This window comes from Haematobia irritans, chromosome 5, assembly GCF_050003625.1.
Source record: "Haematobia irritans isolate KBUSLIRL chromosome 5, ASM5000362v1, whole genome shotgun sequence".
NCBI lineage: Eukaryota > Metazoa > Arthropoda > Insecta > Diptera > Muscidae > Haematobia > Haematobia irritans.
The window spans coordinates 36969117-36993992 of NC_134401.1; the positions used below are offsets into that span (position 1 = coordinate 36969117).

Genomic DNA, 24876 nt, shown 5'->3' on the forward strand with positions numbered 1-24876 from the left:
TGAGTTGCCAAGCTTATATAATTCGAAGGAATAGTATTACTAATAACAAGTTACCATAATGGTTTCAATAGAAAAAAATCATATTTTCTTTTATTTATGTTACCGGGAGGATGAAAAATTAATTTCCATTAAATTATAATTTGTTTTCACATGTCTTTTTATCCCTTCAATTGCGATGTGTTCCCCAGATTTATACTTACCATAGTTTATTTTCATGCTATACACAAATGTCATGTTATACATACCGTGTGTCAATTCTAATCGTCTCATTGTTACAGAAGAAACAAGTCGATATTACCTTCGCAAGTTCAATATTATTTCCGAAGTAAATTAGTGATTTTTTTATAAATTCTAGTTGAATTTTCCCGCAAACTGCATATACGCAGCATTGTACATTGAATTTATATTTGGGTATGTATTCAATGGATGGAAACTCCGCATTTAAATGTATGATTTTTTCGACTTCCGATTGTGTTTGTATACTATAATGAAAGACATGGTGCTTTTTCATTGATTTATTTTCAATAATTTACTGCAAAATTTGTAGCAAAATTTTGTGAAGTAATATATACTGAAGAGTTTAAGACATAATTTTTAGTAGGGTATGCATGTAATGACCAAAAAATTCCGATGGTAAATACATGCCTACACCCGTCTTGGAGTATGCGTGTGTGTGTGTGTGTGTGGATGTTTCAATATTCATTGAATTACCACCTATAGAATACAATGGTAGACATTTTGTTTTCATCTCTTTACCAAGTTCCCGTTATGATCGATGGAAGCTAACATCCCTACAGTAAAATAGAAAAAATGTACCGCTAATGCAAAATTCCAATGCACAACATTTTACAGCTCTCTCTCTCCCAAACAGAGAGCGTTGTTATCTTTTCGGGACAAAGGAAATCCTTTATCGTTGAAATGAAAATAGAATAGTTCTTCACTTAATAAAAGGAAAAAAATAATTCCTATTTTGAGATGCTTTTGGGAAATATATGTAATGAAAACATTATTCCTATATATTCCCTGTTTGACCATATATCATATTTTCACCAATAAGTATAGATACATATTTCCATTTACTACTTGTAGATACATATTCCTCACGAACATCTCTCAAAGTGGCTGCTAAGAGAATTATGATGTTCGGCACATTAAAACTCACCACGGTTCATTTCCATGTCATACCCAAATGTCATGTTATACATACCGTTTACTAATAAAGGCAAATTTGTTTAGCACGCGGTTGGTGGTATTATTTTCGGCTTATTAAGTGACTATTTTAAAAGTTTCGTTGAAACGTATTATTTAACTGGATTCGCAGAGTTTATCAATGGAGTTTTGAGCAAGTATGTATTCAATATAATGATTAAAATTTTCCGACAGCAACTTTTACTTTGCTTCCATACATGTGCGTGTGTTTGTATATGACAATGTAAGGCATGCATTCTTCCATCGTCTTCAATACGATGACATGTGATTCATATAATTTGCCATGTCCATGTTGTGATCACTGATACAATTGCACGGAAAGAGTATGATGAAAACTAGATACTCTAATATATTCTTATTTGTGTTACAAACTACTACTCTATAGAATTATAATACGATGATATCCTGGAAGAAAATCTACCGCCGATATTGTGGCCTAGCCCAAAGCCTCTGTACACGGCTGAATAGCGTACATTAATAAAAAGTTGGATTGTATCCAATTATTTTAATCCTTAGTTGAAGATTACGATATTGTTTCCGAGTGAAGATAATAGACTTTAGAAGATGGGAAATAGGCTGCTGAGAACATCAAACCGTTGATGGCATTAGGCAAAGATTATAGATTACAGAAGATGGGAGATTGGCTACTGAGCACATCAAACCATTTACCACATTAGTTTAATACTCGAACCAAACGCGTATACGACAAGTATTGACATAGCATTAAAATGCAAATAAAAAGAAATTAAGAGAACGAAATAAATTTCCATAAAGGGGAAAATGTAATTTGTTGTTGCCTAAAATTTAACATTGTTTCATTAAGAAAATTACGTTTTTCATTTAAAAAATAAAAACGAAAAACAACTAAAAGATTACAAACATGTATTAAACTAATCTGGTAAATGCAACATTTGGTATAACACAAGCCTATCTCCCATCTTCCTCAAATCTATAATCTTTGGCACTAGGTCCCTACTTGTCGTTTACGTGTTTGGTTCGGCACATTAAAATAATGCAAATAAAAAGAAATTAAGAGTTGGAAATATCTTGGAACAAAATATATTTTTTAATTTATTGCTCAAAATGTAACATTGTTCAATCCAAAAAATTAAGTTTTTCATTAAAAAAAATGCAAATAAAAAAATTACAAACATGTATGGACCTAGCGCCGTCAATGCAACATTTGGTATGACGCAAGCCAATTTCCCATCTTCTAGAGTGTATTGTATTTGGTTCCGAGCTAATGCTTAAGGCCGGTATGTACCTCTAGCGAAATTTTCGGTAGCAAAAACTTATTTAAGTCTACAACAAAAGAACAGGGATGTGTACACAAATTTTAAACAAGCTAATCGCTTTTAAAAATTGTTAATATATGTTCCAAATATTCCTCAAATAAATTGTTTATTATTTACAGACCATTTAAAACTTTTACGCACACAATAATTGTAATAAATTAAATGTTTGCTGCCAAAATATGCTTTTGACAACCCTGTTATTTTCATTAGAGGTGCGTACCAGCTTATGAAATTGAACGCTACCGAAAATTTCGTTAGCATAAATAGCAATGCATTTCTTATGGGAATGAAATTTTTCGCTAGAGGTGCATACCGGCCTTTAGCATAGACAATATAATACATATAGATGAGGCATGGGTGTCAAACTATGTTTGGCAGTTCCGAAGATTAAGAATAAACGAAGAAAATAAGAGCACGCTTACATTCTCTTTCGTTTTCCTATTTGTAGTTTGCCAATTTTATACAAAATTAGAACATTTATGATGCACCAGAGGATTTATAAATAAATTAATATATTAAAAGTTCATATTTGAACAAAAAATTGTGACCAATCCCGCGAAAATACTAAATTTAATTTTGAGCAGCATTGCTCTTTACGAACAACACAAAAGCAAATGAACGAAAATTAATGTTTGGGACGGACTCTTTACGAAAAAATCAAAACGAAATGTCAGAAAATTAATTTTTGGAGCTGACACATTTTTTTAAGAGAATAGTGGATCATCTATATATATTCTATTGTCTATGATGCTTAGTACTAAGTTCGTTTCTGCGAAAAACGAATATCTTCATCTATCTCCATAAATAGCTGATTGAGTAGCTGACTACCAAAAACAATAACTTTAAATTCGCTTGTATAGACCAACTTTAATCCAACTGTCAACCACTACTAATTGAGAAATAGCTAGCTTTAAATTAACTTAAAGTTAACAGCATGTACGACAGGGAAATAATATACCTGTCTATTTTTTAGTGCGAAAAATCCAGGGTTGTATAAAAATGTGTTTGAAAATGCTCAGAACAAAAATTTCGCATTTATTCCGCGCTAACCTTTTTATGGAAAACGTGATCTTAGTACTAGGCTTAAGACGCGGTAAAAGATATATCCTATTTAAAAAAGAAACAATCAAAGCGAATGTCGGAAGACGAGTCTCCATGTACTTCTTATGAGAGATAGAGTGAAAAAAATCCTGGTTTTTTTGAAAGTCGGGGATAATTTTTTAAAAACGGGGGGTGGTGTTTTAAAAACTAAATAACCGGCATAACCGATCCAACCCAAAAGTAGCAAAAACGCTTAATTTAATATAAATGAAGGAAAAATATTTCAATGTTAAATTAAATTCCTTGGCTGTAATTGCGGTTGCGATTTTTTAGTTTTTGGTCCCATTTGCGATTTGAGAATATTTCTTTAAGGTTATATTAAACATGATGTTGAAGAGCCCCTTTTGAAATATGTACATATTTGTCCTTTTCCCCCGATAATACCCGTTTTGGATTTTATTTGTACAAGTATTTTTGCCATGTACCCTGCCAGCATGACTCCTACGTGACACTAACTGGAAATGTACCCAAAAAAATTGTCAAGTATTTTGCCAACACTATAGTTAGAAGAGCCATTCTAATATTTTGTGAAATACCAAGAGAATCAAATATTTGAAGAAACCAAAAAGTCAGCGCTGAAAAAATTGTTATTACGTTTAAAATTTTGAAAGGTACATTGAAAAATTATCGAAATTCAAAATGGAATAAAGTGATATTTTATCAGATATTTTCCAAACGTACTATCTCGAGCATGAATCACTTATTTGTAGACGAAAAATTTTCATCTACGATGAGCAGACAAACTAGAGCACTGTGATCGGAGTTGGGACGTCTATACATTTCTTGACTTATTTTTGTTTTTCTGGCAATATGTATGTATATCAGACGAAAATACAGCGAAACCTCCTAAGTGTCCAAGTTTGCAAGTTTACACCGTACATGTCTTACACAAAGCATATTAAATACACCTTTAATTGAACTCCATTCTATGTTATGGCATTATAGATCTAACCACTCCTTCCTATAGCAAATGCACAGTTCTTGGTTTTAATCCCAACTTTTTGTTACTTTCGCTTGTGTGTTCACTCACTCACTCCATTGTGATACCACATTGAGGTATGTACTATGTTTGCTTTTCGAGTTGAAATTTACGCGATTACTTTAGTAAAACAGTTCAATATAAAGCAGATAAATTAACTCAATTGAGGCGCAATTTCTTGTTCCTATAGATTTCGGCATGACTTTACGGGAATATGTTTGTTTTCATTTATAATTTTGCTTATTTTAGGAAAAGTAATAGCGAAATAAAGTGATTTTCAACTCGAAACGGAACATAGTACACACCTTTAAATAACAATACCAGTTACATACCCTTCCAAAAAATTTTAAATTTGGCGGCACTTCTGAGAATCCCCTCAAAGTGGAAAACACTCGCATACGATATCCAAAACTCGTCGCAAAAGTGTCGTCACTATTGAGAAGTTGTACCACGCCAAGTTACTACAAAAACGTATCGCATGAATACAATTATTAGGTACCGACGCCAATAAGAGCTCCTTCAAACTATTAAAAAAAGTTCATTTTAAGATACTTCTAAAGAGTAAAATAGGGTTGTTTAGATGTTTATTAATTTGAATAAAATTTTATAAATTATTGCAAGTACATTTATTCGAATAAAAACACATTGAACATAATGCCTTAAAAAGGAATTGTGTTGATTTATAATTTGCAATTCTGCTATATTCGGCTGATGCTCCAGAGTCTATCAGTTTTTATTCATGATGGAGGCAGCGTGTTCACCAATATACCTTTCACAATTTTAAACGTAATGACTATGTTTTCAGCACTTCGTTTTCGTTTTTATGTAAATAAATTATATTTGAACTTGATGTTTCACAAAATATAAAATGGCTCTTGCAACAATAGTGATCGCAAAATAGTTTCATGTACATTTCGTACTTTTTGATACGCTTCTCCCATCAAAGTTGGCGATTGTTGTAATGTCACTTATGAGTCTGTGGTAGCGATGGGGATGAAATGGAAATTTGGAAAGAATAAACGAAGAAAATGGGGGGAATTCCAAATTCTCTGTTACCCTGCCAACATTTTTTGAATTTGGGGGCGCTTCTGAGAATCCCCACTACGTCGAAAACAATCGTATACGATATCCAAAACTCCTCGGAAAAGCGCCGTCACTATTGAGAAGTTGTACCACGCCAAGTCACTACAAAAAAGTATCGCATTAGTGCAATTATTAGGTGTCCTTCTGCATACTTTTAGAAGGACGCCAATAAGAGCCCCTTCAAACAATCAGAGAAAGTGCATTTTAAGATAGTTGTAAAAGAATCATTGTGGTCAAGTAAAACACGATTGTTTAGATGTGTATTAATTTTATTAAACATTTATAAATTCTCATAAATATAACATTTATACGACTATCACATCACATTTAACATATTTTTATGCATTAATAAAAGATTGATGTTGAGTTACAAGTTACATGTTGTAGCGTCTATCAACTAGTGCTTTTATTCCCAATGGAGGCAGCGTGTCTGGAAAAATATTTGAAAAACTATCACTTTATTCCATTTGGAAAGTCAAAAATTGTTCACCAATATACCTTTCACAATTTTAAGCGAAATAACTATGTTTTCAGCACTTCATTACCGTTTTTATTTAAATAAATTATAAGAAGCTAGTTGTGCTTGGTGTTTCACAAAATATAAAATGGCTCTTGTAACAATAGTGATGGCAAAATACTTTCATGCGAATAGTGATGCCAAAATACTATCACAGTTGGCGATTGTTGCAGTGTCACTTACGAGTCTGCGGTAGCGATGAGGATGAAATGGAACTTTGAAATGCTGGGTAGATTCGTTTTTACAATTTTCCTTTTTATCCACAATTTGAACATTTTTTTTGAACACCAGACGTATTATAATCAAATTAAATATTCAAAAGTTTATATTTGCTCAAAAAATTGCGACCAAAACCGCGAAAATACAAAATTTAATTTTGAAGAAATTTTCTCATTTTCTGGTCGGAGAGCGATAGGTCATCTATTACTTATGGTGATTTCGATTGCCAAAAAAAAGTGTAACATTCTCGAAATTGATAGCAAAATATGAAGAACACTGTCATAGCTTTTGGGTCATGTATCGCTCACAATATTATAAATTAGCAATAACTTTGAAATGGATCTATCATTTGGGTGAAAATACAATGGGGGAAAAAGTAGTGTAACACCAAGGCAACATATTTTTTGCGAAACGAAAACGGCTTCAACCACCCGATTATTTTCTTCTTTTGAACCGGATTGCTTCAAAAACATTAGCAATGTCTGATAGAGATAGAATGAACTATTTTGTTATATTTAATGTTAAGACAATATTTAAATTTTTGTTCTTATACCATAAATAAACTCAATTTTACATGGCCAGCTATATTGAGTTATTGAGAAATAGATGCTTTGGCGTCACTTTCCCAAACATATTTTTGTTTCAATGTTATCCACTATGGGTCAAACATCTGATTTTGTTATGACAGCCATTTAGAGAGGAACACAATGAAATGAAACAACAGAAGTATATCAAACCTAACATAAATCAGAACTTAGATCGCAAGTTGGGTCATCGATTTTTCTTTGGAAACCAAGTGAACTATTCTTTTTTAAAAGCAGGTGCGTAGAAATATAATTGTTGATGGCAGATTTGCTCCGTTTTAGGAGCTGTACAGTACTAAAGAAAGGCAGGACACAATTTTATTTGGACGTAGCAGAAAAAACTGCTAAATAAGCCAATGTCTGCTCACTATTGCATATAAAATGTTTTTTTTTAATTCAATTAAGTAAATTGACCTTAAGAATGAAGTTGTAGCACAGAAAAAAATGTGTTGAATTTTTTGTTCACGGAAGTAATTAGATCAATTAATGATACACATTTCTTCAATCACGAATTAATACCAATCTGTAACGACAATTGATTTAGCTAATTTGTGTTATTGACTTTTAATTTAATTAAAAAAATAAATAGGATCACTCAATTTCTTAATTGAATGCAATTAATATTTTAATTGAAAAAAAATGCCGGTAAAAATTGACTTTTCTTTACCGTGGTGCAATGGTTAGTATTGCCTGCTTAGCATACAAAGGGTCGTGGTCTCAATTCCAGTTTCGAGCAGACACCGAACAGTTTTTCAGCGGTGGATTATCTCAATTCAGTAATGCTGGCTACATTTCGGAATGTTTCAAAGCTTCAATAAGTGTTTCACCTCAATGTGAAACGCCGTTCGGACACGGCATATAAAAAGAAGGTCCCTTGTCATTGAGGTAAACATGGAATCGGGTAGCACTCAGTGATAAGAGAGAAGTTCAAGGTCGTGGGTTCGATTCCTGCTTCGACCGAACACCAAAAAGTTTTTCAGCGGTGGATTATCCCACCTCAGTAATGCTGGTGACATTTCTGAGGGTTTCAAAGCTTCTCTAAGTGGTTTCACTGCAATTTGGAACGCCGTTCGGGCTCGGCTATAAAAAGGAGGTCCCTTGTCATTGAGCTTAACATGGAATCGGGCAGCACTCAGTGATAAGAGAGAAGTTCACCAATGTGGTATCACAATTGACTGAATAGTCTAAGTGAGCCTGATACATCGGGCTGCCACCTAACCTAACCTAACTTTAATAACGGAGAGCACATTTTTACTAAAAAATAAAATAGTTCATATTTTCCTAAAATGGAAGAAGTTTGCTTAGAGTTCTCTCAAATGAGTACATTTTACTAAAATTGTACCTGTCTGGAACTTCGTTCAGCGCTAGACATTTTAACAACTTTTAAATCCAATTTTTCCTTTAACATATGAAATTTTCTTAAACAATAGAAGAAAAAAAAATTATTATTTTCGTCAATTTGACAAAAAGTAGTAACTTATTTGTAATATGTTGCAATTAGAAAACTATTTTAGTTAAAATTTTCTTTTTTCACTTTTTTTTGGGTGTGGTAACAAAATGGACTGAATTGTCTAAGTGAGCCTAAAATAGCGGGCTATCCTAACATTTAATATCTTCAAATGCAGTTTAAATTTGCTGTATTTACTACTCACGTACTAATAATAAGTAGAAAAAACTTTTGGTTCGTAATAAATATGTTTGGTACAACAAATTTTCTCGGTGTATCATTTTCCGCCAACTTGATATTTATAGTTGGCAAAAATTGTTCCAGTTTACATTATTTAAATAATTTTCTTTCAAAATCGAGAACATAACAGGATAATGGCTACAACCTTATTCCTTTCAGGCCTTCACTGAAAGGAATAAGGATGTATGTAGTTAATCTCCATTGTAGATTGTTATACTATTTAGTTTTTGACCACTAGCAGCCTTCGAGTATTTTACCCAGAGTAGAGCAGGTTTTTCCTAATTTTTTCTTGCAAATAATGACTTGATTAGTTTCAATAGATTTTTTTACTATTCTACGTAAAAACAACAATTTAATTTCCTAAAATATTATGTACAAATTTCCGTTTATTGCTATATTTTACATAACATAAACATAACCTCAACCTGAATCTACATGACTTGTCAAATCAATTTCTCTCATATCATGGTTTAGAGCATGAACCATTGTGGCATCACTCGCCAAGGAGCGAGCATGATGTTTTGTTTCACATTATCCACCATGTACTAAACAACTGATTTTTGTTATGACAGCTATTTCGAGGGGAACACAATCAAATGGAACAACAGAAGTGCACCAAACGTCAAACAAACCAGATTGCGATCGCAATACAGTCGGTTCTTTATATTTTTTTTGTGGAAATTAAGTGAAATGTGAACTTAAAATATAGCTTTACTACATCGGATAATATCACAAAGGTTTATATACGTTATATCGAAGTAATAACGAAATGAAAATCCACCGAGAAATGTGAAAAAATGTAAAGAAAACCAAGCATAACTTGATGTTGATATAGATGTTTTAGAGCACACAAACGCATATACACCACACACTCGCCATTTGCAAAGTGGGTGTTTGTACGAGTGCCAGTGTCTCTCTTAGCGGCAGTCGTTTTGGTGGATATGTTATCATTTAGTATTCCTTTTCATTAGCGTTGAAAACAAAATTCTTTACTTCTCAATGAAATTTTTTTTTGTTGGCGGACATGTGAGCAGTTTGTGAGTGTTGGCTTCGAATAGACAACATAGTCACTTCAGGTATGTGTGCTATTTAACGTTGTTTGTATATGTCATAAGAAACCGTAGATTGTCGTGTTGAAAATATTGGACCAAAAGATGAGAGTTTTTGAATATCGTGTCGGTGGTGTGTATGTATAACAAATATACCGGGTTGCCATTAGTTTTCATTGAGTCCTTTGAGTAACGGTAACAATGAAAAAGGCGTTCCGTTAAAAATGTGTTCGTAAAGGAAACACGTGTATTGATATGTATTTCGAGATTACTTTTGTTACAAAAAGGAAAAAAAATTATTTGCGAGAATGATAAAGAAACTTATAAAGGCAAGTATTTTCGGGTTTTGCCGCTACATTGAAAAAAAATGCATATTTTGAAAAAGAATTATCTAAAGCAGTAATGTGTTGAATGACTGTGTTTTTACACTTGCAAATAAAAACGCTAAATCGCGCCGCCAATTTTGTCGGCCGTCAATAAAACAGTTCTTGTAAAAAGTGTAATCTTCCATCCAAACTAATTCAATACGATTGTATAAGAGTTAATAAAAAAATACGCACAACAATTATGAATAAAAAGTAAATTTGATTTTAAAATTGGTCGTACGATTTACACCATAGCGTTTCTGGTGGATAATTGGATGAAATATTTGTGTCTGCTAAACCGCGGCCACCGTTGCCAAAGAATACCAGCCGACGGCGACAAAAATGGGTCGGCTTCATTATCTTAATGTGACGCCTAATGATTAGTACTAAGTTCGTTTCTGCGAAAACCGAATATCTTCCCCTATCTCCGTAAATAGGGTCCCAAACCCAGGGATGTTAACTTATTTATGCAAAATAATATGCCTGCCTATTTTTTCGTGCGAAAAATCCAGGGTTGTATAAATATTTGTTGACAATGCTGAAAACAAAAATTTCGCATTTATTCCGCGCTAACGTTTTTTGTATGGAGTATAACAGTTTTTCGTGCGAAAACGTGATCTTAGTACTAGGCTTAAGTGTGTAAATATAACCATAGGTATAGGCCGTAGGCGAACACTTATTTACGTGTACTTCTAATGGGAAGCCCAAAATCGGCGACGGAATACCGTCACGGCTAGCGGCGTTTCGCCAAACTAAAATCTATTCTAAATCCTTGGCGGAAATGGTATTGTGTTGCCATCGCTTATCAATTTTTTTGAACTCACCACTAGGCATTGTGGTTACCAGGCCACGTGGAGATTTTTTCTTGAAACAACTCAACAAATAACAAGCCATTGCATTATTCAACTTCAATGTTTAATATTTAAAAAGCATACTGTATTGACAACAAAAACGCTCGGAAACACGAAAAAAGGATTTTCGATGACAAGCTTATGGTATTTGTCGTCGCGGCAAACATTTTTCTCCTACCGCCTATCGCTATGGTGTAACAGTGTGTCGCCAAGTTAACTTGCATTCTAATTCCTTGGCAAAAATACAATTTGTTGTTGCCTGGCCTCATGAAAACTTTTTATCTTCATATAACACAATATGGACATTGCAAGTTTTTATTCAAGTCCAATGTTGAATATTAGACAATCTTACTATATTGACAAGTTTATTGTATTCGTTCGTCAGGGAAATATTTCGCCTATCTCTATGGTTATGTTTACACACTATATTGAACTATATGTGTGCATATATTAACCATAGCAATGAGCAAACACATGTTTACATGCTTTTCTTATCGGAAACCCAAAATACCCGAAGGAATACTGTGACGACTAGCGGCTTACGGCCAAGTTAAATTATATTCTAATTCCTTGGCGGGAAAAGGTGATAGTGTTACCATTTCTTACCAATTTTTTAACTCACTGCTCGGCGTTGAATGTTCCTGGCCACGTGGATATTCTTTTATCTTAAAAAAACTCATCAAATATTTAGAAGTTTTTTTTCAACTCCAATTTTGAATATTACAACATCATTCTAACTATATGAATATCAAAACAGTGAGGAAGAAAATTTGATCAAAATTGATCAGTTTGACCGGGACATAAAAAAACGATAGTCACTTAATCGACTTTTTTGGTTAACGTAAGTCGACGATTAAAACTTCTTCTTTTTCAGATTTTCTTTCGGTTTTGTCTTTAGTTCATATACCTCATGAAAAATCGCACACATTAAAAATAATCAAACTATTTTTTTTTTAATTAAAAAAGTCAAACTTTCCAAAAATGTAAGTCCAACTTTTCAAAAACCAAAATTTAGAATGTTACAAAAATGTGTTTCCCTCTTTTTTATGTCGACTTTTAATTCCGATCACAATCCTAGAAACAAATACAGTGAGACTCATTTTTAGGAAATCAAAATTATATATTTGAGACGGCAACCCTGTTCTTGCAAAACATGTGGTGAATAACGAGACCCATTTGTAGGTTATATTTTGCTTTGGTGTATGGTTAATTATAAAACTCTGTTCAATTTTATTTCATCAAATTATAAAGAGAAAAAAATTTTCACCGTAATTTTTAGATGTATATAACTGCAAGATTTATATATCTACACTCGCGTCGGAACTATTTTAAAATACTGTGAACTCCAGATGTTTGTGGAGAGCCGTAATGCCTTAACAGGGAATATGGGAATGGAACAGTCTTATTATTGTATGTAAACAATTTATGTGGGCTCGATAATGGTTATGGATGCCGGCATTACTGCACTAATTAGTATATCAAATATAAATTAAAAATTCCAAATATTATATCATTCAGGCTAAACAAATCGGTACGCTAATCCCATCATATTTTAAGCTTACTCTGCATGTCTAATCCTACAATTTTCCTTTATAATTTTTTTCAAATGTTTTTTTCATGAATTCGGATTAAAATTGTTTCTATCACTGTTAAGCTAAATAAAATAAATGCACTATGATATCAGTATGTACAAGGTTCAAACACTCTAAATATGCCTTGAGTTTACTACGAAACTCATTTACTTAAAACTCTCATTCATCAATACACACCCCTCGCAGCGTTCATTAATTCTAATGGGTCTTTACTAAATTGCCCTCTCATAATTTGTTCGTTTACTTCCAGATCCAGATTGCTGATGTATCCAGTGTAACTCGAACTATATTCAATACTCAAGATGTTTCAGTTCAATAAAAAAGAATGGCGAATCTTTCGTCACCTGCAAAGGAAACATAAGGTGTCAATGGAATTCCTCCAGTACAACCTTGTCAATATCCAAAAAATTGTTTGGTATGAAACATCACCGCGAAGTATAATAAAACGTTATGCCATACGAAAAAGAAATCGAATATTTCTCGCTCACTATCGACTACGGAGGGTACGCTTTGATCAAACTAATAGAAAAATTATTAAGCGTATGAGACAAAATGTGCGCCTTTGGTCGAAAAGAGTTGTGGGATATCGAAGGCGAACACAAGCTCCAGAAGAGTATATAGAAGAGACAGTTTGTGAAGACAAACCCACAAATTCCGCTGATGATGTTAGTAAGCAGTTAAAGGAACAATTAGAACTTTTAAAAAGTGGCAGAAGGCATCAACCATTGATTAATGCAAAAAATCTCAAAGAGCACGAAGACAATGGTGAAGGTATAAAAAACGCAGATCAACAAAGTGCCTCTAAACTCAAAAACAATGGGGATAGAACGCCCGCAATCAAGGCAACTTCCAAGGAACAGGAAACAATTAGTGAGGTAGAAACTTTCAATAATCAGAAAGAATGGCAAAGTCGTTTGGAATCTACACCAGAAAAACAGGTCAATATTGTTCAAGAAAATGCAAGGCCTGTAAAACAACTAGCCACTGATGAAAAAACGGAGAAAAGCCAGCATGAGGATGAGGCGACCGCATTATGTAAGAGTACAGAAAAGCCCATTAAGGCGGGAGTAAACTTCTTGGATATGCTGATGAGTAAGGTTACCAGTGTTCAAACGGTCACCATGGCTACAGAAGCAAAATCTGTAAAATCTTCATTAGATGATAGTTTTAACCAGCACGAGCATTCATTGGACTCTGCAGATGGATTTCTTGGTTTTGACGATACCGAACGTTTACCGGGAATGCTGCTTACCCCCTTAGTTCCAAACTCCAGTATGAATAATAAGAATTCGATCTTTGTTAGTGAAACCCTCAATGAATACATGCGGCAAAATGATTTGGAAACCAATTACAACATCGACAATGATAAATCGATTAGGCGTAACCAAATCATGCCAACCGACTTGGAGGGTTTGATGACACCTAAAACTCAACCACCCCCTTTAGATATGCCTGCGGTTCCAGACAATCTTCAACGTTTTCGTACTGTGGCAGAAAGGAGAAGTTATCTACAAAAATTTTCAAAAAATTCACGCCTTTCCATAATCAACAACGAAGCCAGTATTTATAGAGAGCTACAGAAAAGGATACGATTTCAAAAGTGCAAGCCCAGCAGTCAACAAGTATCCGCCCAATCACCCAATTCCGCCATGTCCTTTACTAGAAATGGTTGGTTTGCTGCATCCTTCATTAATACCGAATACAATAAATACTATTATCAGATGTTAGATGTTGACAATGGAAAGTATAAAATAAAACTAAAAGGCGTCCGAGGCAATAATGATGTATTCCGTAAGAAACCTTATATTAGCAAAGTTAAGAATGTCCAAGGAGAATGTCCTCCATTATGTGTAGATGAGGATATGTGGCATGATTTCAAGCCCATTAAAACAATATCACCAAGAGCAAAGAAACTGAATAAAGGACCTTTGCCGTCTGTGTTCAAGCCGTGTCCATTGTCCCACAAGGTATTACAAAAGCCTTTGGATGATGATGCAGCTGCATTGTTATTAGCTGGAGGGAGTATGGCTGTAGTACGCATGCCCACTGTTGAGTTGGAAGTTTTTCCGGAAAATGGAAAACCTTTGAATGAAATTGCCAAACGTTATTTACAATATATTTTACCACATCATGATATTTCCCGAGAATGGGCAGAATTCAGTGTATCAACATTGAAAACTCCTGGAGCTCTAAACGATGCTCTTAAAGCCGCTAGTGATAATTTATCCCGAAAGTCATACACTTTCGTTATACCCTATTTGAATGATCGTAATCACGTGTTGGTGAGAAGGGTAGTAGATCGTTCGGAAAAGTTGGATGAATCGTTTGAGCATACCTTGGATTCAGAGCTTGTACCAAAGGCTGATTTTACATTCCGCCAGAATTTAGATAAGACCGATGATATTTTGATGTCTTGTGCCGATGTGGTTAGTGATATGATAAATTCTGTGGCCATAAGTTGCAGTGAAAATTCATTTATCAAAATTGATCCGGATATACAGAATTCTGAAACTGTCGAAAATGCCTTAAAATCCCCATCTCCCATTAAAAATGAAAAAGTATCACGCCCGCCATCTGCAGCATCCAATAGTGAAACAAAAAAACAATCCAAGCAAAGACGAGTTTTGTAAGTTTAAAAATATTAATAATTGCAAAAGACTAAATTCTCGAGTTTTTCCCTTTTATTTTAGATCCGAATTGAAACGCCTTAATGCTACCATTATTGATGCAGCTGTGAAGACTGAAAAAGGTTAGTAGTTTTTAAAATAATTGCCAAGTGGTAATTTAATCTGTGCCATCTCAAATTTAAGACAAGAAGCCATGTTCTAAAGAATTCTGTACAATGGGTTGCATATGTGACAGCTTAACCGAAGAATCCCATGTTCGTGAACACTGTGGAAAATCAAAATGTATGTGGGAATGTACATGTAAATCGTCAAATCAAACGAGAATAATGCGTTTGGAGACAGATGTAAGTAATGAATGTTTTCCAATAAAGACAGGTTAATAACTCTATACTACTACTGGCTTTTAGGGTCGGACTATAACGACGGAGGATGCATTTATTTTACGCCGAAAGGCTACCGCCCGATTAGCCCGTATGGAAAAAGAATTCACTTCCACCGTTGTGCTTACGGAAAACGAAACACTGCTCATCAATGAAACTAACAATGATAAAAAACGCAGATGCACAAAAGTTCCAAAACGCTATGAGTGCTATGACGATGATACCGATGAGGAAGCCCGTAAACCATCACCTGTAAAGACTGCTTTAACAACCATAGATAATGAGAAACATTTAGCTGTAAATGTAAAGGAATTCCGCGAACCAGTTTACATACAAGATACAATATTGGAAAAATTGAAACACAGCACAGTAAATTTGGTTCGCCTTGAAAATATGGACAATGTTGCTCCATGGTGTATGATCCACAATCTATACAAATGCTTCTGTAAAGGCAAAAGTTTGGAGGGAAAACCCATGATTATTGAGAAGGATGAAAATAATTCCACCATTGAACATGGAGAAGATGAGCTGCCAATGGAGATGGATTATAAAATTAATACTAAAGCTAGGTATACATTTGAAAAGGTGGAAAAGAAAAGAGTCAACGAAGCTAATGAATCAGACGATGATATTCATGCTAAATATGAGCCAACTCCGCCGCCCAGACGTCATAAAGATCGCAATCGTCGTCAAAGTAGTGAAGTGGATCGGAAGCTTTTGCGCTCTGAAGTTGTTGCGAATGACGAAATGTCGGCAGATGACAATATTGTGCGTGAAGAAGAAGAGCAGCCATCCCTCCTAGAGGAGGTTCAAGACAACAAAGAGAAGGATAAACCTAAGCGTAGTATTGAAGATGTCCGGGAGCGATTTTATGCATCAAGACCGGACTGCTGTAGACGTCAAATTCCCATCCCTAGGCGTATGTTTTTATATTGTAATCGTAAACGAAGGCCGAAGATTTTGAAATATGTGAGGGAAGCCGAAACTGAGAAAACGCGATTACTACTAAATGAGCATGTAATGAGGTCTGTCTATTATCACAAAGCCGACAATGAAAAAGTACGCAAACAGCAAGAAAAAAATGCAACAGAAGGAAAAGCTGAGGAAAAACAAAACCAAGAATCTACTTTGAAATCACACAGCTCCATATCTAATGAAAATAAAAAACAAATTACAGATACAACCAGCAACAAAAATAAAACAAATGGAATTCCGGGAGAACATAAAATTCATGCAATCGTAGATCTTTTGGATGATGAAGATGACGAAAATAATGTCGTTAATAAATTAACACAAAATAGCGAAACGCCTTTACCAGTAGTAAATGCAGAGGCCAATAAAAATGACACTTCACATGATTCTGTGTTTACGATGCAACCTTTTGGTACTCTATCAAATGTGAACATTGGCCAAACAAATTTAAATAATAATTCCTCAATGGACAATGTTACCACCACCAACGCGGAGAGCCAAGAATTGGTGTTACCAAAAATTTCCAATTGCTTTTCGTTAAATGCCAAGGCCAATAGAAGTCAATCGATGAATTCCTCATCGGATGCACTTAAAAAACATTTAGCAGATTTAACTTCAGCTACAACGATGAACTCTACAGCATTTAATGCGACCGATTCTCTGAAAGCAACGAAAGAAATTATGTCAAACCAAACGATAAGCGCCTCTACTGACATGGAAAGTCAAATTGATGCCAATGTAGATAATGAAAATATACGTAGCGTCTACAATTGTGTCATTCGAACCATGAATAATTTGGTCAGCAAGAAAATGCAAGATGTTGACTTTGCCCTGCGACGTGAAAGTCATATTATTCCAGCTCCAAATGCCGATATTTTGTGTATTATGAAATGGTCAAATTTTTTAGATGCCTTTTGTCAGGGTTTCGCCTTTATATGGCAGGTTAAATTGAAAGAAGGAACCTACTTGGTGGCCACCATTCGTAATATGATGCCTATGATTTGTGAAGCCATGGGTGTTGTTAATATTACCGCTTTAAAACCTGAGAAAGTACCTCTAATGGGCAGAATGCTTTTGAGTAATATCCGTAATGAACACACTACTAAATTGGCAGTGGTAATGCAGGGGAAACCTACTTATTGGATTGTAAAGGGGTTTCTGAAGGCTGACCCCTCCATGGCGTGTAACAAACCTACTCCCGAAACTCATCCTTCGCTAACGAAAAAAATTAACGTTTTATGTACCTCCTTGGTGAAGCAGCGTCAAAAGCAAATGAGTGAGAAGAAAAACGAACAACAGGTACCTAAACCCAACATAATCACAAATATTGTTCAAACAATTCCAATACAAAATCAGTTCGGAAGTGCTCCAATTCCGGTGGCATTACATCAAAATATCTTAGCACTACAACCACCGCCGCCTCCACCCCCATACCAAAATCCAATAAACTCAACATATGTAACACCACCGCCAGCATATCAGGTTACCCCATCATTCCCGACAATACCTCAACAATCATTGCTCATTCCACCCCAAGCTTCAAATTCCTTTGTTAAGGTTGTGACATCGGCAGCTTCAGCTGCCTTACCATCCAACACAATGATAACGGACAAAGTGCAATCGTCAAATAATTTGCAAAGCTCTAGGAAACGCAAATCTACTGGCGATATAGCAAACATCAATGGTATGACCACAAAAATGGAAGCCTATACCAAAATGAATACGAATATAGAATTTCGTAAAGTTACTCCCAATGATATTGATGAGATACATTTACCAGAAATTCATCAATATAATCATAAATGGCTAGTTCTGGACTTGCACAATGATTTCTCACACATTTTTGTGCCTGAATTTCGGGATTTGGTATCATTGGATCGCATACAGAAAGTTATCACATTTGCCAAACAGAAACATAAAGTTGTGAAATTGCAGTTCTTTCAAAATGCTCCATTCGATGCATTTGTTACACCCAAATCGGGAAGGAAACTTTACTTTGGCCCTCTCAATATGGATACAAAAGCTCCGACATTGATACTCTTACAGAGTGTGGATGGGCAAATGATGCTTAGGGAATTATATCAAATCAAACACAATATTGAGAAATCTTCGGAGGAGAAAACCAAAGCATTTTGGCTACTGCAAATGAATGGACAAACACATTTTGAGATAGAAACCTCCAAATTGAATGAACTGGAAAATAATGCTCAGGCCGAGGCTACTGTTAGTGCAAATGAAAATGTGATACAAGACGACGAAGATGATTGCATGATAATTGATGAAGTTCCCGCTGCAGCAACAAATACTGTAAGTGCTGTAGCTGTGCAGCATTCGCAACAAATTCATGATGATGGTCGTTACAATTTCACCATTGGCTCTGTGAATAACAACACGAATATTGCAATCACATCACAATCCAATTCCTTACCTGGACCTCCACCCATACAGAAGTTAGTAAATTCGCGAACCATTCCCGCCCAAAAATTGCCATCAAGTAATGTGAAAATATCAAATATAAATAGCGTAACACAGCCAATAACGAAAATGCCTTTGGTAGCAACATCACAGCAGCAAACACCAGCCAACTTAAAACCAACTACATCGACCATGGAAATAACATCAATTGTAACACCAAATGCTAACAACGCAGCCTCTTCATTGATTGTGGTAAATAAATCCAATGAAACTATTGTATCCACTGTACCATCACAAGATGCTATATATACTTCGACTTTTGCCACACCACCACCACCGCCATCACAATCATCCATTTCAAACCCTTCACTAATATCGCCGCCACCACCACCACCCGCACCATCATCTACAAATAAGTCTAAAGTTTTCAATCAAACAACAAGTCTCACAAGCACTACTGCCAATACTCGTGAATTGCAGATGCCTCCAGCTCTAAAGCGACGACGTGTTTCCGTTGTTTGTCATGATTCATATGATCGAACATCGCAAAATATTGCCGTTAATGCTGTTATTAATAAAATCTTACCCGAGAATATACAAGATATTCAAGTAAATCAATCATTGGAAAATCTTAAATCGGTCTCCACCATAGGGTCTACAACAATTACCAAAATTTCAGAGAATATTAATGAGAAACAGCCACAACAACAATTCTCCAAAAATGATCAAAATGTCAATTCAGCAAAACCTTTGGTGTTTGATGTTAGTTTTGTTGAAGGTGGAGAAGATGAGCCTGCCGCATCAATTGTCATTAAACCCAATCACTCACCCGCTAAAGTTACTACTCAAACAACTGCCCTGATTCAAACATCATCTGCTCCTGCCTCGTCTACAATTACATCAAATGTAAATTCCTCACAAGCTATTCAAACTCCTACGTTTTGCATAAAAAGTTCCACAAGGGTACCATATAAGTATATTAAAATTCCTGTTTCAACACCTTCCTCGACGAATTCCCAACATGTACTCACTAAAATTGTGTCTACGAGCAGTAATAAGTCATCGGCGACATTGAATAACACTGTTACCACTAGTACTAGTATCATTTCGCATCCCATCACTAGTGCACTGCCAAAGAAAGTCCTCAATACGATTAATCCCATAAAAATAACCAATCTAACGAGCTTACCTTTAACAAAGGCCCCTGTTAAAATGATAACAACTGCCCCAAATGTGGTGAATACCAATGTAAAAATTTTACCAAAGCCTGTGGGGCAAACTTCTACGACCAATTTTTCCATTGGAGCCAGGTCGATAACCATTACACCGATGACATCTACTCCCGCATGTGTGGCTAACACGAGTAAAATGCTGACAAAAGTATCAATGGCATATCCCGCAAAAACATTGCCCATTTCATCTTCAATAACAGTGAAACCTGTAGTCTCGGCGGCGGCGGTGACTACAACCACTGTTTCAAATCAACGATTAATCACATCTGCGAACACCACAAACTCTACTCCGAGTAGTGGTTTAGCAATTACGAGCGTTAAATCTTTTGGAGTCAACAATAATTCTACTGTAAATATAAAATCTACAAGTATGTCAGTGTGTGGCCCACCAGCTAAGGTTACGAAAATCATACAATCGGTTGTTACACCACCAGCACCACCAGCAGCAACGTCATTATCATCATCTTCATCACAATTAAATATCAAATTCAATCAATCTGGAGATAAAAATTTGTCAGCATCATCAGTTACATCTTCATCATCATTACAACCTCAACAAAAGTTAAATAACGAAGGAGTTGGTACACTTCCCCGTCACATTCAATATGGTTATATAGTATCGCCAGTGTATACGGACTTTAAATTCGTTGCGAAACGTGTCATGGAAGAATTCTATGTGAAAGTACCTAGCATAGGCATCTTGAAGTTGATGGGATTGCCGGCTGTACAAAATAACCTTAATAAGTAGGTTAAATAAGCTTTGTGATTAGTGTTTCCCCAGTTTGTAATGTTACAATCCGATATTTCTCCAACAGATATGTGCAGAAAATCTCGGAAAAGAATACGCTACTGGGAGATTGGAAATTTATGGCAGCCAGCAAGGCAGTTCAGTTACAAAACGTAAGTATTTTTTTTTAATTAGAATAGATTTGCTTTACTTAGAACAGTTAGTTCTATAAACAATCGTGAAATGGGACGAGTTATAACCATGGAGTTTAAAATTAGTTAGAAACGTACCCTGCAACCATTTGCGTAACTAATTTCGAAATTTTCAGGATTTGGGAGGAACTTTCTAGGGGTGATTCGGAATTAAGCTCCTTTTTGCATAGTTTAGTAGGTATGAACGAAAGTAGTTTTTTATATAGAAATTTCGAATTTTGCGGGATTTGAGTGAAATTTTGGATTTTCTAAGGATAATCACGAATTAAGGAATTTCTCGCACTAGGAAGCATGGTATGGAAGAAGTTTTTCACATAAACATTTTTCCGGATTTGGTTGGAATTTTCGATTTTTTAGGCATGAACGCAAATTATGGACCTTTCCGCTCTTGCATAGTTTAGGAAAATTTTGAATTTTTCCGGAATTGGGTAGAACGTTGATTGTTAAAGGTGTGATCCGGAATTAAGCTTTTTTTGCGCTAGGACGCATAGTTTAGGAGATATGAGCAGAAGAAGTTTTTCATATAAAAATTTGGAATTTTGTGGGATTTGGATGGAATTTTGGAATTCCCTCGTGAACACAAATTATGGCTCTTTCCGGTCTAGGATGCATAGTTTAGGAGATATGAGCAACATTAATTTTTAAATAAAAAAAATTTGAATTTTTCTTTGTTTGGGAGGAATTTTGGAATTTCTAGTTCCCTTCCAGTTGAGCACATAATTCCGAATTTTTTTCGGAATTAGGTGGAACGTTGAATTTTCTAGGGAAGAAGTTTTTCATATAAAAAATTGGAATTTTGCAGGATTTGGATGGAATTTTGGAATTCCCTCGTGAACACAAATTATGGCCCTTCCGAATTTTTTTCGGAATTAGGTGGAACGTTGAATTTTCTAGGGAAGAAGTTTTTCATATAAAAAATTGGAATTTTGCAGGATTTGGATGGAATTTTGGAATTCCCTCGTGAACACAAATTATGGCCCTTCCCGGTCCATAGATTAGGAGATATCAGCAACAGAAGTTTTTCATATACAAATATTGAATTTTTCAGGATTTTGGTGGAATTTTGGATTTTCTAGGTCCCTTCCAGTTTAGGAGATATCAGCAAATTATGTTTTTCCTATAAAAATTTTGAATTTTTCCGGAATTGGGTGGAACGTTGGATTTTCTTGGGGTAATCACGAAAATGGTCCTTTCCGGTCTAAAATGCATAGTTTAGGAGATAAAATGCATAGTTTAGGAGATAAAATGCATAGTTTAGGAGATAAAATGCATAGTTTAGGAGATATATAAAAATTTCAAATTTTTCGGGATTTGGATGGAATTTTGGATTTTCTAGGGTGATCACGAATTATGGTTTTTCCGGTCTATATATGAAAAACAACAGAAGTTTTTCAATAAAAATTTTGAATTTTTCAGGATTTTGGTGGAATTTTGAGTTTTCTAGGTTCCTTCCACTTTAGGAGATATCAGCAAATTAAGTTTTTCATATAAAAATTTTGAAATTTTCCGGAATTGGGTGGAAAGTTGGATTTTCCTGGGGTAATCACGAATTATGTTTTTTTCCGGTCTAGGATGCATAGATTAGAAGATATCAGCAACAGAAGTTTTTCATATAAAAATTTGGAATTTTTCAGGATTTTGGTGGAATTTTGAATTTTATAGGTCCGTTCCAGTTTAGGAGATATCAGCAAATTAAATTTTTCCTATAAAAATTTTGAATTTTTCCGGAATTGGGTGCAACGTTGGATTTTCTTGGAGTAAACCCGAATTATAGTCCTTTCTGGTATAGGATGCATAGTTTAGGAGATATGAGCAAAATTAGTTTTTATATGAAAATTTTGAATTTTTCAGGATTTGGGTGTAATTTTGGTATTTCTAGGTCCCTCCGATTTGTTTCTGGATTTGGTTGGAATTTCCTTCCAGTTTAGTACGCATAGTTTAGGAGATATGACATTAGGTGGAACGTGGGATTTTCTAGGAATAATCGCGAATTAAGGCCTTTAAGCTCTAAGACGCATAGTTTAGGAGATATAGGGCAAAAATTTCGAATTTTTCGAAGTACGCTCCTTTTCGCTCCCCAAATCACCAGCCAAATTCCCAAAGAAAAAAATATCCAGATCCCCAGAGTAGAAAATATCCCCAACCACGAAAAATCACATAATTTGACAACACTGCTCCATTTGCAATACTCTAGAACCTACTTCAATACTAAATATTAAAAAAATCGCCAAATTTCTAGAAAATGTCCATCAAATCCCCAAGTTCCCAACTCAAAAATTTTGTCCTCATCCACAAAAAGCGCAAATTTGGAGAAAAATCCCAAATACTGGTTACATTGAAGTTTAGTTTGATACATTAAGTGACCGTTAACCAGCAACCAGATCGATATTTGTGTTTACTGAAAAAAATGTATTAATGCCAACAAAGAAGCTAGTTATTTCAGTAGTTTTTGTCTGCTGCAAAAATCAAAGTAGCCTCGTAAAAAGGCAAATTTGCATGTCGTTTCATGGGTGGGATGATCGATTCTGAACCCTAAATATCATAAAGTGGAATAGCTGAAAATTAACTTAATAGGGAACATAATGTCATGACCCTTATAATATTTATTAACATCATTCAATTGTGAATTTGAATGAAATTTATGGTTTACGTGCATGTATGTTTCTGTTAAAAAATAATAATCAATTAATGTGTTTTGTTTTACTTTTTCCAGCATCAAAAATCATTACTTGTACGTAAAGGAAAATCAGGAAACGATTTGAAATCGTCCACGCGAGTACCCATCACAAATTCATCAAAACCTGATTCGAACAAATTACAAAAGGTTGTAACTTCTATAAGTGAACCGATATTAATAGATGATTAAATCGTCTAAAATGTATTGATTAAATTCATAATTAATCAAGAGCAATCATGTTGAAAGCAGCATGTACATGTATACATGCATATTATTACATATTTAGCTATGTATGTCCCTTTTATTCGACTACATTGTATATATTATTAATTTTGTTTTTGTAGTATATTTATTTCTAAGTGATTTTATGTTAATGTGTGTTAAATAATGGTTTTAAATTTTCTACATATTGTTTCTTAGTTGATCCAAAAGTTTGTAAACATAGTTTTGCTTTTGCCCATCCACCCCCCACAGATTCAATGCTAGCAACAGAGTTGAATTATAGCTGTGTTACTTTTCTTTTAAAGGTGGATTACGCTAATTTTAAACGAAAGCTGTTAGGTGTTTTGAATGAATTGTCTTATTATTATTTTACTGCTAAAATCTAAAATTTCTGAAAGAGAAATAAGAATTTGAATAAAATTAAATACTTAAGTTTGTGAATTAAAAGATAGATCAAATTTCCGCATTTTGCAAAAACAAAACAAAAAAAAATTTTAATAAGCTATTGGCATAATGCCAAAATGCAGAAAATGGGATATTAGTCCAAAGATGTAGCGCTGGATATACGTAAGCGTAATTAGAGGACATCAATAAAGAAGAAATGAAGAAAGAATACTTCAACGGTTACAGTACTTTGTCTTAGAAGTTTAGACCCCGTAAACGCGTTAGAGAGGAACTATTTTCCAGATAACGGAGAGGGAATTTTAAGCCCCAGTGTGTGGATGTAACCATAACAATAGGCGTTAGGGGAAATATTTTTCCGCGACGAACAAATATAACAACCTTGTCGGCAAAAACTTCTTCTTTTCAAAATTAAACATTGAAGTTTAATAAAAACATGAAATTGCATGTTATTGCTATTGAGTTATTTAAAAATGCAA

At 34.6% G+C, this 24876-nt stretch overlaps 1 protein-coding gene across 3 annotated transcripts; it reads left to right on the top strand.

Annotated features, from left to right (window-relative positions):
- The first annotated feature begins 1227 nt into the window (after positions 1 to 1227).
- ocm (over compensating males) lies at positions 1228 to 24453 on the top strand. Of its 3 annotated transcripts, none has more exons than XM_075313581.1 (7): positions 1228 to 1346; positions 12782 to 15157; positions 15222 to 15280; positions 15342 to 15502; positions 15566 to 20901; positions 20973 to 21057; positions 23810 to 24453. In XM_075313581.1, exons 2-7 carry the CDS (start codon positions 12834 to 12836, stop codon positions 23960 to 23962), a joined length of 8118 nt encoding a protein of 2705 aa, XP_075169696.1. In that variant the 5' UTR covers positions 1228 to 1346; positions 12782 to 12833; the 3' UTR covers positions 23963 to 24453. The 3 variants fall into 3 exon arrangements, with proteins under 3 accessions (XP_075169696.1, XP_075169695.1, XP_075169697.1); XM_075313580.1 differs by lacking the exon at positions 1228 to 1346 and adding an exon at positions 9288 to 9750; XM_075313582.1 differs by lacking the exon at positions 1228 to 1346 and adding an exon at positions 12172 to 12349.
- Positions 24454 to 24876: the final 423 nt, after the last annotated feature.

Excerpts from the sequence above, each read along its gene's own strand:
- ocm (XM_075313581.1), top strand. The coding sequence starts at position 12,834 with ATGTTTCAGTTCAATAAAAAAGAATGGCGAATCTTTCGTCACCTGCAA. Across the intron at positions 15,281-15,341 it reads AGCTGTGAAGACTGAAAAAG|ACAAGAAGCCATGTTCTAAA; the intron begins GTTAGTAGTTTT and ends CTCAAATTTAAG. Across the intron at positions 20,902-20,972 it reads GTACAAAATAACCTTAATAA|ATATGTGCAGAAAATCTCGG; the intron begins GTAGGTTAAATA and ends TTTCTCCAACAG.